Source organism: Ochotona princeps, chromosome 6 (assembly GCF_030435755.1).
Source record: "Ochotona princeps isolate mOchPri1 chromosome 6, mOchPri1.hap1, whole genome shotgun sequence".
Lineage (NCBI taxonomy): Eukaryota > Metazoa > Chordata > Mammalia > Lagomorpha > Ochotonidae > Ochotona > Ochotona princeps.
The window spans coordinates 27,627,716-27,643,041 of NC_080837.1; the positions used below are offsets into that span (position 1 = coordinate 27,627,716).

The 15,326-nt window shown below is 36.6% G+C and overlaps 1 protein-coding gene across 4 annotated transcripts in view; it reads left to right on the top strand.

Moving 5' to 3' along the window:
- ATOSA (atos homolog A) overlaps nt 1–15,326 on the top strand; it is an 82,716-nt gene that overhangs the window by 64,453 nt on the left and 2,937 nt on the right. For 3 of the 4 annotated variants that reach the window (XM_058665838.1, XM_058665837.1, XM_058665839.1), the window contains exons 9-12: nt 975–1,083; nt 5,857–6,015; nt 11,930–11,998; nt 14,308–14,507. In XM_058665838.1, the coding sequence (XP_058521821.1) occupies nt 975–1,083; nt 5,857–6,015; nt 11,930–11,998; nt 14,308–14,507 (537 nt within the window). Of the gene's footprint in view, nt 1–974; nt 1,084–5,856; nt 6,016–11,929; nt 12,094–14,307; nt 14,508–15,326 lie in introns of those variants that run through there. The other variant, XR_009245598.1, reaches the window with a different exon arrangement.

The window sequence follows — 15,326 nt, forward strand, 5'->3', positions numbered from 1 at the left end:
GAAATGGAATTTCTGAATTTTGGTCTTTCACAATAGATAACATTCACTCTAGCAGTACAAATTTTAATAAGAATCTTATTTTCGGTATGATATTATCCACACATGGTTATTAAAAATCAGTGAGGAAAGAAATGAAAACATTGAGTAAGAAATGTATATTGATTACATATATTGATTGGTTGGATATAATATTTAAGTGAATCAGTGTTATTTCTGATCATTATCTTCTACCTTTTATTGTTTACAAAAACAAACTTAGAAAAAAAACAGTATTGGCTTTTTTTCCACATTGTAAAATGTAATATATCCTGATTTGTATTCTTTAATCATATAATCCTGCTTTGTAATTTTAGCTGAACATGGATTGATACAGAAGACTTCTATAACTATATTATAAACTTTACCCTATAACTTTTTATTATAATTTAGACATATGTATGCAATATGTGTTCTTTATCAAAAAAACAATAATTTTAAATTTTAAATTTTTATATAATATAATAATTTTTATATAATTTTTATATAATAATTTTTATATAATAATTTTAAATTTTTGGATTTTAATGTCTGATGCCATTAGCTTTATTAGGGTTATCTTGGGTGGCATTATTCCTGTTAGGTTGGGTGGCAGGCCTTTTGACCTAGTGCTTGGGACATCATCCTCACAGGTTGGCACACCTGTCTCTTATGGTAGTGCAGAAATTAAAATCCCAACCCACTGCTCACTCTGGATTCTTGCTAATGCATAAACTGAGAGGCAGCCAAGACTGGCTCAAATAGCTGGGCCTCTGCCGCTCAGGTGAGAAACTTGTTTTGAATTCCCAGACTCTGCCATAGAAGCAATTGGATAGCAAATTGTGAATGGGAGCTTTCAGTTTGTCAGCCTCTCAGATAAAAAATAACATCAGCAAATGTCAGTAAGAAAGTGTTGTGGCTAATGTGTTCTGCTGCTTTTTCTTTTTTTTATTTAATAGTCCTCAACCATGTTTAAACATTGAAGATGATCCAGATACCCAGGAAAGACCGTTTTTGAGTTCTAGTGCTCCACCCATTACAAGTCTTAGTCTCCTAGGAAATTTTGAGGTAATATGTTTGACATTATGTTATAATCAGAACTTTCTTGATTTTATCTAGGTCTGGAGAGTCATATCTTTAACTTTGTAAAGGGGAACAAACATACTGTCTTTTTCCACAGCCTTGAAATTCTTTAATTTTTTGTTTTTGTGAGGAGAGAAGTTGGAGTAATTGTTGGTATATTAGAACGGGGTTATGTAGTAAAGGAGGTAGACTTGGGCGACGTCAGATGGGGTGGAGGCATCTGACACGTTAGCCAGGAGGTTTGAATTGACCATATCTTATATTATAAAATTTGCTGTAGGGCTCCATGGAAAGCAGTGGTCCTGAGTGACGAAGAAGGTTGATTTCCAAAATCACATTTTTGTGTGTATTCTATTTGTACTTTTTTTGTAAAGCTAAATCTGCTGTATAAATTAGTTATTTTTTAAAAAAAATCAACAGATAAAGATCCTAGATAGATGTACTATTGTATTTAATATGAGTGTTTCTACTTGGAGTTAGCTGCGTCATGTGTTTAGTTGTCTTTAGTTATGATTCACGTTAGCTTTAAAGATAAACTTGGAAAGAACATTTTTTTAATGATTCTAATTGGTCGGTTTCCTAGGAGAAAAGAATTTAAATTTTGAATTTTATAGTAATTAACACACACTCACACACACACACACACACAAAGGCCATATGTGTTACAGCACAGTGTGTTAGGCTGCTGCCTGGGACACCAGCATCTGATATTGAAGCGCCTGGAATTAGGTCTTGACTCCTCCGCTTCCAGTCCTACTTCCTGCCAGTACCGAGAAGCAGCAGATGATGTCCAGAATCTTGGGACTCCTTCCTCACGTTTGAGTCCCAGATGAAGTTTCTGACTTTGGACTGACCCAACCTTAGCTGTTGTGACCATCGGGAGAGTAAATCAGCAGATGGAAAATCTCTCTTTTTCCTTCCTTCACTGTCTGTACCATTCGAATAAATAACTCTTTGTAAGTCAAGGTAAATAATAAAAAGAGTTGTTTATGTATCAATAGTTTGTTTATAGCTGTTTTAATAAAGATGTTTTCCTTGTCATTTTAAAGATGTCAGTTCAGAGATTTTAAAGTTTCCATTCTGTGCTCACTTCGGCAGCACATATACTAAAATTGGAAACTTTCCATTTTTTGTCAGCAAAAAAAGAGCTGTTGTGTGAAAACCCTGTTTTAAGAGGATTCTGTTTGAAAAAAGTAGGTATACATTTTTCAAATGACTTAAGAAAAAATTCAGTTAAGTTCTGAGGCTATCCAATTCATTATTCACCTATTTTTAAAGATTTATTAATTAATCAATTTCCAAGAGTGACAAGCAAAAGACATAGAAATACATTTTCCGGTAGCCTAGCGACTAAAGTCCTTGTCTTGAACACGGGGGATCCCATATGAGCGCCAGTCCTAATCCTGGTAGCCCTCTTCCCATCCAGCTCCCTGCCTGTGGCCTGGGAAAGCAGTCAAGGACGGCCCAAGTCTTGAGACCCTGCATCCGTGTCAGAGACCCAGAAGAGGCTCCTGGCTCCTAGCTTCAGATTGGCTCATCTGCAGCCATTGCAGCTGCTTGGAGAGTGAATCAATGGATGGAAAAATCTTCCTCTCTGTCTCTCCTCCTCTCTGTATATCTGACTTTGCAACAAAAATAAATAAATCCGCCCCCCCAAAAAAGACATTTTCCACGTGCAGATTCACTCTGCAGTAGTGGACACTGGCATGGGTCAAAGCCAAGGCCTAGGAACTCTGTTAAAGATTCCCTCATGTGTGGCATGATACCTTACCATCATGCAGCTCTTCCCAGGTGCATTAGCAAGAAGCTGGATCAGGAGAGGAATAACTGAAACTCAAATTGGTACTTACTCTTTCTCCCTCCCTCGCTCCCTCCCTTCCTTCCTTGTTTATTTTTTATTTGAAAGGCAGAGTTATAGAGAGGAGAGACAGAGATCTTCCATCTTTTTCACTCCCCGAAGTGCCACAAAGGCCAGAGCTGGGCCAAACTGAAGCCAAGATCTAGGAGTTTCTTCCAGGCCTATCACATGGCTATTGCGGGCACAAGGACTTGGACCATCCTCTGCTGCCTTTTCAGCTCATTAGCAAGGAGCTGGATTGAAGGTACAGTAGCAGGGATTTCTAGGATGCTGGTGCTGGAGGTGAAGGGTTTGTACTACACTGCCAAAGCAGTACCCTTGAAATGGGATGTGGGCATCCCAAGCAGTGGCTTCACATGTTATGGCACATTCCCCACCATTGTTTATGAAGTGGCTACTTCCTTGAATAAATTATAGTATATACCTGCTTTACTTATAGAATTTGATACACTCTGGCTGTTATAAAAGGTGGAGGGTGGACTTTTCTCTGGCTCACTCACTTACTGTAATTCTTTGGAATAAATAAATCTTTAAAATATATATATTTTAAAAGGGGGCCAGTGTACCAATGAGCAAAGCTTCTTCCATCTCCTATGGGCACCACGTCTCAGTGACTCCACTGAAAAACCTGTCATGTCCATTCCTGTGATTATCTTCTTCCATCCATTCAGTACTGCGTAGTGCTAATGACGATTAGAAAAGAGCTGTTTTCTCACTTGTGGGAAGTTCACTGTCAGTAAAAAATGTCTTCTTAGAATTTTACATAAATGAACTCACCCAATATCATCTCTTAGAACACTAGTCTGACTCACCAACATTATTTTTTTGAGATTATTCTTGTCCTCTGTATCAGAATTCATTTCTTTTCATTACTGTTGTACATATATGCCATCATTCATTCATTCAGTTGATTCTAGACTTTTAGATTGTCTCTAGTTCTTGAGTGGCACAAATAGAACTATTAATTTTTGTGTGGATGTAAGTTTTTATTTTGAAAAGAATAGGAAGTTGGGACTGATTGACTAATCTTCTACCTGTAAGCACCAGCATACCATATGGGCACTGGTTCAAATCCCAACTTCTCCACTTCCCATCCAGCTCCCTGCTTGTGGCCTGGGAAAGCAATGCAGCATGGCCCAAAGCCTTGGGACCCTGCATCCCCACGGCAAACACAGAAGAAGCTCCTGGCTCCTGGGTTCCGATCAGCTGAGCTCTAGCCATTGTAGCCATTTGGATGGTGAACCAGTGGATGGAGTATCTTTCTCTTTGTCTCTCCTTCTCTCTGTAAATCTGCCTTTCAAATAAAAATGAATAAATCTTAAAAGAATAGGAAGTCTAGATGATAGAGTTGATGTGTTTGTGTGTGTGTGTGTGTGTGTGTGTGTAGCATGTGTCGCTCTTCCAGAAGCTACAAGAGTGTTTTCCAAAGTGGGTTTGCTATATTTCTCATCAGCAGTATATGAAAGTTCAAAGCCCCTCTACCTACTGGCAGTCTTTTCATCTTAATTATCATGATTTTAATTTGTATTTGCCTAATGAAGAAGTATATTGAGCCTCTTTTTCCTATACTTCTTTGCCATAGAGGTACATATATTTTCCAAATATTTTGTTTAAGTATGAAGTTTAGCTTTACATTTTTGGAACAGTGTCTTTTGAGGAACAAAGGATTTTTGTTTTTCTGAGGTCTAATTTATTATGTTTTCTTTACTGAGTCTTCCTTTGGATCTAAGATTTTTTGAAAAGTCTTTACCATTCTTAGTCTACTGTGGAACTACTGATAGTTAGACTAGGTATTTGTTTGTAAGGAGGGGACTGTCAGCATCGCAGAATGTTGATCAGTAGCTTTGGCCTTATGACCTTATCCCTTCAGCATATCCGTGATTGTAGCAACCAGAAAGGTGTTCCCAGCACTGCCACACATCCCCTTATTGAGAAACACTGGCCTAACCAAGGTCGCCAAGATTTCCTGCAAGTATGTTTTACTTCCTACATTTAGATCTTTGATCTTTTTCAATTTTTATATGATATGAGGTATGTGGTCAGTGTTCATTTTTATGCATATGGGTGTCTAAATTTCTGGTATGGAAATCAGCAGTAAGCGTGCTTTGTTGTTGTTTCTCAAAGTTACTTCAACTAGTTTGGTTCCTTTATCTTTTAGTATCAATTGGCTTTTATATTTCTGTAAAATACTCTGCTGAGATTTTATGAATTGCATGAATAGAGAACAAATTGAGGAGATTATCCGGAATTGCTAGATCTTCCAAACCATCAAATACATTCATTTAAATATTTGATTTCTTTCATCAGTGTTTTCTAGTTTTCAGTATACTGAATTTTGACATATATTTGTAGTTACATAAATTGCATTATAAGTCATTTGCATTTTTGAATTCTTATTTTTCTAATGTGCATTTATACACAGATCACATACAATTAACATTTGTAAATGAAGCATTTCTCTGTTGAAGTGATAAGTTCTTGGCTTTCTCTTTTTAATGGAATTTCTGCATGTGACGTCTTAAGTTCCAAGTGATTTTTTCTATACCTAGTATCATGAATGGGCACTGTGAGAAATAAATGCCTGGTCTAGTAGAACATGTTTTTGTTTTAATTTCTATACTCATAAAAATAACATTAACGAGTCTGACCACTGGTGCTGTTTTAGGAGAGTTCTTTCTGCTTGAAATAGTTAGAGGAGACCAAACCCTATAGTACAGTAGAAGATTGATAGGAGTTGGGGTTGATTTCAAGATAGATGAACTAACGGAACAAGGAAATGGCATAGCTGGTAACAACTGTTATTCAAATGCTATAAAGCATGGTGATATGCTCATGTTTACTTCAATAGAGAAAAATAACATCAACTTTTACCTTTCTTAATGAAGTGTTTATTCTTCTAGGAATCTGTCTTGAACTATCGCTTAGATCCTCTCGGCATTGTTGATGGTTTCACTGCTGAGGTTGGAGCAAGTGGTGTTTTCTGCCCGACACATTTGACTCTTCCAGTTGAAGTGTCATTCTACAGTGTTTCAGATGACAATGCTCCCTCTCCTTATATGGCAAGTATTTTTAAAATTGTCTCTTCCCACTGAAGTGAATCTACTTTGTGATAAATATTTTCATACAGTTATTGAAAAATAATATATTCCCAAAGGAAAAAGTGTAAGTTGAATACAGAATAATCTACCAAAATAATACCTCACAATTTTTTCTCAGCTCAAATATTAGGTTCCCTCTTTTGTATTTGAGAGTGGTCCTAAAAATTTACTATTTTCTGTGTGAGTGGGAAAAAGTGGTACTAATTGGTGAGTGCGGGCCGTCACTTGTGACGCCGCAGATCAAAGCAGCATCTGCAGTGCCAGTGTCCGCATGGACTCTAATTCACGTCCTCGTTGTTTGTTTCAACCCACCTCCCTGCAAATGCATCTGGGAAATCAGCAGAGGACAGCCCAAGTGCTTGGGCCTCTGCATCCACGTGGGAAGCCCACTGATTAGAAAATCTCCCCCTCTCTCTGACTTAAGAATAAATGCACAAATTTTTAAAATTGATTATTGACACTGTAATTCCGTTTCACTGGTTTCATACTGATTTTTGTATGCTTACTATGCACCCTAAACCTGTGAGTTGCCTTCTGTAGTGATCTGATTACAGGTGGAGTTTAGTGAGAGTTGGGTGACCTATGGCTCACGTAAGGCCCCTCTAGTCCCTGTTCTCCTGTGTGGTTTGTCTTTGACTCACTCCTTTCTAATCCTAAAGTTCTTTTAGTATTCTAGCTATTTCTGGAGACAGCATTGTGGCATAAAAGGTAAAACTGCTGCCTTCATTCCATGTGCAAGTTAAGATCCCAACTGCTGCCTTTATGGTCCAGCTGTCTAATAATGGCCTGGGAAAAGTAGCAGAAGATAGTCCCTGCATCCATATAGAGACCCAGATCATGCTCTTGGCTCCTAGCTTTGACTGGCCCAACACAGGGCATTGCAGCCATCTGGGGGAAATGGATGGAAAATCCACTCCCAGCAGATGGAAAATTTATCTCTCTTTCTGTAACTCTCTCAAATATGTCCATCTTTTTAAAAAAAAAAAGAAAGAAAAAAAAATGTTATCTGTTCCTGATTCAAAACAGTGTCTTAATGGACAGAGAGGTAAAGAGAATTAGAGCATAGCTTTGAACATTAAGATCAGTCCTATGATTTCACCTTTCCCATGTTATATTCCAGTGTGCTGTAGGTAAAATAAGTGCTCTAATGCAAAAGTGATATGTAATTCTGAATGTATAATTAAGCATTGTCCATTTTCCAAAGGAGAATAAGTGACTAGCAATGGAAATGTAAAAAGTTTACAGTGATAGTATCTTATGTGGAAACTAACTTTCAGGAACTTTGGGCACCTCGTTATTGGCCTGTTTTTCTCAAAGATTTTTTAAGTTTTCTTCATTTTAAATGTGAAACTTTCAGTCAGTTATCTCAGTACCAGCTGTTATTCATGTGTTGTAGAAAAATACCCCTAACTTCAAAATCCTTTTAGAAAAATTACTGCTATGGACATAATACTATTACCCACTTCCCTATACCCCCCGAACCTTTTTTTTACCGTAATTAACTATGTAAAGATTGTCAACAAGAATACAATAAATTATTAATAAAAAAAGAAACTAGCTAAAAAACTGCTAATTCCAGATAATTAGTAAAATACAATTTGCCACTGAGATAAGTTAAGTACTGGAATAAATAAATGCCTGTTTTACTGGGATACATAAGCTATAAAGATACCATCTTTTTTTTACTTAGATACCTGGAAGTCATTTTCACATATTATGTTGCCATGAAGTAAAATACTATGAAAAAATAAAATCTTTAATGCTATAATCTGTCATTACTCAGTGGAGTCCCTAATGACTGTTAGAATAGTTGAGAAATAGGGTAAAAGAATAGTTTGTCTTAAAACCAACTCAGATATTTTTGAGTGAAATTCATGACCAAGAAATAAATTAAACTACACATGAAAAAAAAGCAACACATCATTAATCTTTGACCATGGTGGATATTTTTTAAAAATGAAGCATCAGAAGACAAAATATTTTGCCATTAAATATTTAGGAAATATAGGAATATACATATATTATTATATAATTTGAGTAAATACTGGAAAGGATATAAATGAGGTAACTTTGTTTTAGTTCATCTATACTTTTTCGAATAAAAGGATAATTCCACACTTTCTTTACTCTTATAGCATTCTTCAGTCAGCTGTCCTTTGTATATGTTTTTTTCTGCATTGTTTTGCACAGTGTTTTTCTACATTGTTTCACTTGTTCTTTTTGTAAGTGACCTTGTCAAAATCTTTTTTTGAGAGGGAGGGAGGGAGAAAAGGAGAGGTCCTCCAACTCCTGGGTCGCTCTCCAAATGGCCACGATAACTGCAGCTGGTCCAGACGGGAAACCAGGGACCCAGATCTCCATCCAGGTCTCCAACATTGGTTTCATGGGTCTAAGTATTTGAGCCATCTTCTGCTGCTTTCCTGAATCAGAGTGAAACAGCTGGATCTCACACCATACTCAGATGTGAGATGGCAGGCATTGCAAGCAGTGGCTTAGTCCACTTAGCCACAATGTCAGCTCTCCATTTCAAATCTTAGACCACAGGACCCAACAGGGTGGCCTAGTGGCTAAAGTCCTTACCAGGCATGCTCCAGAATCCTATATGGGCACTGGTTCGTGTCCCTGCTGCACCGCTTTCCTTCCAACTCCTTGTTTGTGGCTTGGAAAGCAGAGCAGGATGGCCCAAAGCCTTGGGACCCTGCACCCACATGGTAGACCAGGAAGAAGCTCCTGGCTGCTGGCTTTGAGTCAGCTTAGTTCCAGTCCTTGAGGCCACCTGGGTAGAGAACTAGCAGATGGAAGATCTTTCTCTGTTTCTCCTCTCTCTGTAAATCTGACTTTATAATAAAAATAAATAAATCTTTTTAAAAATACTTTTTTGGGCCCGGCACGGTGGCCTAGCAGCTGAAGTCTTTGCCTTGAATGCGCTGGGATCCCATATGGGTGCTGTTTCTAGTTCTGGCTGCTCCACTTCCCATCCAGCTCCCTGCTTGTGGCCTGGGAAAGCAATCGAGGACGGCCCAAAGCCTTGGGACCCTGCACCCGTGTGGGAGACCTGAAGCAAGTTCCTGGCTCCCGGCTTCAGATTGGCGCAGCAGTGGCCATTGTGGTCACTTGGGGAGTGAATCATCGGACAGAAGATCTTTCTCTTTGTCTCTCCTCCTCTCTGTGTATCTGACTGTATATCTGTGTAGTTTAGTCTATTTTCAAAGGCCTGATTATGTTTTCATAAGATGATTCATAGATCAGTTGAACTGAGACACAAATTTGTATTTATTACTGTAATAATAACCTGTTTCTCTAATGATAGCACACATCACAAATTATATAACTAACAAAGGTAGAAGTTTAGCCAAGATAATTTTTTGTAATGTAAAGCTAATATAGGACTTTTTATCAGAAACTTGATTAAATATATTAACTCAAAGCTATGTAATTTCTTTTTTCAGTTGAGAATGAGTAGTAAAAATTTCTTCAATTGCTGTATGGCAACATGTAGCTGTTTAAAAACTATTGTGTGGTGACATCAGGCAAAAATAGCTAATGCAGGTGTAACAATGGCAGGTTTAGACTGTCACATGTGAGATTTTCACATGATCAGCGCTATGAATGATGCCCAGTGTTAGTCAACCAAATCAAGATAGACTTCCTTCAGTTTTTCATTTATTTTTGCCTACCCTAAAGGAGTTGTAATGTTAAAACTTTGAGTGAAGTTAATTTATCTTACCCTTACTGTTGCATATTAAAGTGCCAGAAGAAAATGCATTTGTTTTGCTAAACATTACAGCTTTCTCTAGCTGTAAATATTAAATGCTGATCAGTTAGTGAAATCATTAAAATAAGAAATGACAAATACAATATTGTTAAAATTCTCAATGATGTCTTAATCCCTTGTAAAATTTCTAGCTTTCCAATGCTGTCACCTCACTTAGAAACTATTTTCTTAAATTGCTGACGTAACAGTTAGGGCATACTTATTCTTCACAACTTGTTTCAGTTAGTATTATATTGTGTTCTAAAATCTATTAGTTGAATGTGTTAAAGGAAATACAGTGTTGCAGTAGCTTTGTCTTACCTTTTTCCCTGTTTGTGATTGTGGGTGGATATGGGTAAGGGGCAGTATGAGCATATGATTATAAAAAAACAGCTGTTATTTGGGCATGTTTTACTTTTTTTTTTCATCCTGGAATTTGGAAGAAGTGGGATATTCTATGTCAATTTAGATCAGTTTTTAGTGCAGAGTAAATGTCCACGCTCTGCTTGGTATGTGTACTACCTCAGGAGACCTGTAGAGCAGGTTAAGGATGCGTGTTGTTCGTGTGCTGTTGACACACTTTAAATGATCATGTGATGACCATGTGATGCATTTGTCCAGACCTTGTCTGCCTCTTCGGTGCCAATATCCATAGACATTTTCCACTGTTATGCTAATTGAATTGCCTGATGCCAAATGTTTTTTACTGGGAACTGAACTATCCGTATAGCAAAACCTGGCCCTCCTTTTTATCTCAGAACGTTGGTCTGACTTTGAAACTCAAGAGAACTGTCACCTGATGGGGCAGTCCTATATTCTGTGTACTTCTATATGAGGTTGGACTGCAAATATGTAATGAAGGAATCATGTAATGATCGCATTTCATGTAGTACATGCATTCTACTTAACTCTTTGGAAAAAAAAATTAACTTTAGCTAAAACAAGTGAATCACTGCTTTTGAAAAACTCTGAGAATTAAGTATCACAGTTACTGCATGTCATCCTGATTATTGAGATTCTTTTACACTTGCAATTTGAACTTTTGTTGTAATAGGTCATACTTAATTTCCACTATTTGGACTTCAGTAGTGATTAGAGCATCCTTCTCTCAACAATAATATCTGTCCTAGAGCAGTTTCTCTCAGGTGCTGATGTGCAGATGTCCTAGGGAAGCCTTGTTAAAATGCAGATTTGGCTTGGTGATTCTGAGGAAAAGCCAGACATCTTGCATTTCTAAATCAGTTTACAAGCAATGCTGGTGGTGCCAGTCTCCTACTAATTTGAGGATGCCTTAGGCAACTCTGTTGCAATGACCCTAATTGAGATTTGACCTTAACTTAAATGTTAGCCCTTCAATCAGTTGTGTTTTGATTTATACATAATCAATTTAGATTCTTAGCTTTGTTAATAAGTAAATGGCTAAAAATAACGTACCTAGTAACATTTTGGTTAATGTACAACATGACACATGGTCATTTATGAACAAGTATTTCATCTTGGAAAGTTGGATTTTGTAGCCTCTATATACGGAACAAACCACATTCTTGCAAGTTTCTGATTGAAGCTTCACTTTCTACCTTGTCTTAAATGTCTCCTATAAATTCATTGTCAGGCAAGGATCATAAAATTCCAACTTTCTTTTCTGTTTTGTGTTCTATATGTAGTCAAATTTAGATATCTAACTTCAGTTCTCTGAAGAGTTGACTTCGTTTTTGTCTAAGACTTAAATCCTTCCACACTCATGACTTTTTTTCTTGTCTAAAGAACAATAAATTGTTCGGTTTATTCATTCCTCCTTTCTTCCATGATATATAGGAATAGTCCTATATTGCTCATTTTTTAAAACATTAGGGAACTTCTTATTTTTATATCATACACCTTAATAAAAATTTTAAGCAGGATTGCCTGTGGTATTATGTATTATTGCAGCATCGCCAGGAAAAACAATGTTTCTCCTTAGAGAGAAATCCTTAATGTTTCATATTCGAGGAAGATAGCTTTGTTAATTTTAATATATTTAGAGATATAATTGTGAAATTTTAGTAATTATGATTTATTGTTTTAGTATTTCCTATACACGTGCATCAGTTTGTACTCAATTTTGTCTTCTTTTATTTCAAGGGTGTGATTACTTTAGAGTCCCTTGGTAAAAGGGGTTATCGAGTACCTCCTTCAGGAACAATACAAGTGGTATGTGTTTTATAGTCTACAATTGCAATAATCATTCTCTCACATACATATAGAACTTAGCCCTTTCTCCTGCTACTGCTGCTGCAACAACTTTGGTAAGTAACAGTGGGGCTGCAGCTTTGTTTGGAGTTTCCCTGCTCTGCCCCAGGAATGACCATTTGGGTCCTCCATAAAAGGAAAGCATTAATAAGCTAATCAAGGTGAATGCTTTAGAAAAACAATATATGAATATTTATATGACTTAAATGGGCTTTTCCTAGTGCAATCAGAGACTAGCATTACTGGTTCCTTCTGTTTAATATAGGAAGCCAGATTGAGATTGATCTAATTAAAATAAAAACCTAAATATTGTTACTGCTTTATCAAGAAGACTCTGTAAATAATGCTATCCATTGTGCAATACTTCCTATTTTGATCTAATGAGATGATCATATAAAACACAGATGTAGTGTTGCAAATGTCAGGATAGTGTCAGATGAATGTCTATACATTAATTTCATTTTGCCTAGGAGAATTCTTGTAGCCAGAGCAGTTATTCTTACAACTTAATATGAAAGCCAGTTTGCACTTGAGTTCATATCCAAGTCTGACCCAGTCTCATCCTGCAAGCCCACAATCTTTACGAAGTTTATAAACTGAGAAGCAATTTCAAAGAGAAATAAAGAAGCCTAACTGAGGCTTCACATTTAGTACCTGTTTTAGTTCTGCCAATCTTTTAAATTTTTGTTTATTGGTAACTCAAGGAAATAGTCTGCCCACTCCCCAAAATCCCACAATGACACAGGCCTGGGTCAAACCAAAGCAAATGACTGGTTACTAATTCCAGTTCTCCAATACGGGTAACAGCAACTCAATCCCTGGAGTCCTTACCACACCACTCAGGGATTACACCAGCAGGAAACTGGAATCAGGAGCCAGAGTCAGGCATGAGACCAGCTACTCCTACTGGAATCCCAATGAGCAGACCAAGTATCTGGCAGCCCAACAGGTCTTTTGATTACCTTGAGCCTTAGTGTGTGTATCATTGTTGTTTCAGTACTGGAAGTAATCTGTACCTCTGCTTATTCTGTATTAGACCTGACTGAAGCATAGGACTGTGCAGTCAGTGTATATGTGCATATATTATAATGTTTTTTGAATAAAGAAGTGTCGCTGCATAGTAATGTATTTTTAGGTTGAATCGTTTGCTTGAACTATAAGAATGGTAATCTGCTATTCTCTTGTCCCTGGCTCTGTATCTCTTGAGAAAGCATAGGTCACTATGCTAACTGGCAGTGTTATAACAATGCGGGATAATCCTAGAAGTAGCACATTCAACTTTTGTTTGGAGACTGCCAATATTAATAGTTAATTTTAAATTTGAGTACATGTTTTATTCTTTATATAATTTAATCATTTGTGAACATGATTTGAACTCCTGGCATGCTTGGTGTTGTGGTCCCTGAATGTGTTAGCCTTAACCTTAATAGTCACTAGATTGCAAAAATTGGATCATAATATTGATATATTTCTCATTTTGATTCAGTGAGTGATGTCCAGTGCCACGGATGAGCTTCTGAAAGCATGGGCACCAAGTTACCTACTGATGTGTTGGTAATTTGGTTAAAGTTAGATGAACAACTTGGGGTTTTTTTCCTAATTACTGTTTTTAAAAATGTTCATTCAGTTATTCATGGCCAGTTACTAGTTGAATTCAATTCAGTGTACACTCAAGGATGCATATTTTGCTGTATAATGGTATTAATGGTTAAAAATAAAATCCTCATGTCAATGCAAATTTTGAAATGATTAACAATTTTGTGAGAACCTGAATACTTTGGTTCTAATAGCAGTGAACTAAAGTTCTGCTTGCTGACAAATGAAATATGAGGAGAAATGAAAACTTCATCTTGAGAATTTTGCAGTTGATACTCTTTAGCAAAGCTAATGTAATAATAATGTAAAATAATTGAACTGAAATATATTCAGCCAGTAAAGGTGTATTTTGCTTAAGCTGATAGAATTGTTTCTTAACATCTGAGCAAGGAATAAAAATTACATGTTGCTTGTTATTATATGGAATTGCTGACCACAAATTTTGTTACAGGATTTTTTTTATTGTGAAACAAAAAACAAAAAAAAAATTGAATCTTTAAAAAACTGAATATTTTGTAAACTTTTGGAATTATATTTCCTTTATCAATGAATTGATTATACCCAATGGGATTATCTTGTTATTAAAAGGCCTACTTAATTATTGGCATAGTCAGTTCTGAGTCATGTCAACAAATCACTGTTTTTTAAAGCATAATTCTATATTGTTTCTTCAGACCTTATTTAATCCTAATAAGACTGTGGTGAAGATGTTTGTTGTGATATATGACTTGAGAGATATGCCAGCCAATCATCAGACATTCCTACGACAAAGAACTTTTTCTGTTCCTGTTAAACAAGAAATGAAGCGAAGTGTTAATAAAGAGAACATCCGACATACAGAGGAACGGTTATTACGCTACCTCATACATCTGAGGTAATATTGCAAATAATTATGAAAATAAGTTACTCAAAAATAACTCGAATTTTTAGTTTAAAAAAAAAAGTGTAACTCTAGGTTGGCCAGTGCCCATTGGATGTTGCCTAGCTTGGATTTAAAGATTTATTCATTTTATATGAAAGCCAGAATAACAGAAATCTTCCACCCACTGGTTCACTCCCTGAAATGACTGCACTGGCTGGAGTTGGCGTGGACTGCACCAGGAGCCAGGAGCTTCTTCCTGGTCTCCCACATGAGTGCAGAGGCCCAAGCATTTGGACTGTCCTCTGCTGCTTTCCCAAGCTCGTAACCAGGAAGTTGAATTGGAAGTGGAGCGGCTAGGACTTGTGGTAGCTTTATTCACTACACCAAAGTGCCAGGCCTCAGATATTCTTGATAATGGCCAAAATACAGAAAGCACATGGCATATTTTCCTTTGGGCATTGTAACTTCTTGAGTTAAGAGAGTTTTCAATTATAGCTGTTTAAAATACGTTGTGTTTTAAAATGTTAATATGTTTGGGATAGTGAGATAACATTTTCTAAACCCATGATACCCAATAGGAGTTTAGTATAAGCCACACATTTAGTTCTATATTTCCCAATAGCCACATTTTAAAAAAGGTAGGTATGACTGATATATGTTAGATAGCCCAGTAAACCCAAATATATAAACAACGTAAGAATTACCAATGAGATGATTACATTCTTTTGTTTTGCTAAAACCTTGAAAGCAAGTGTGTGTTTTACATTTAAATCAATTTGCAGTGAGCACATTTGAAGCACTCATGGTCACATGTGGCTACTGTGTTGGATA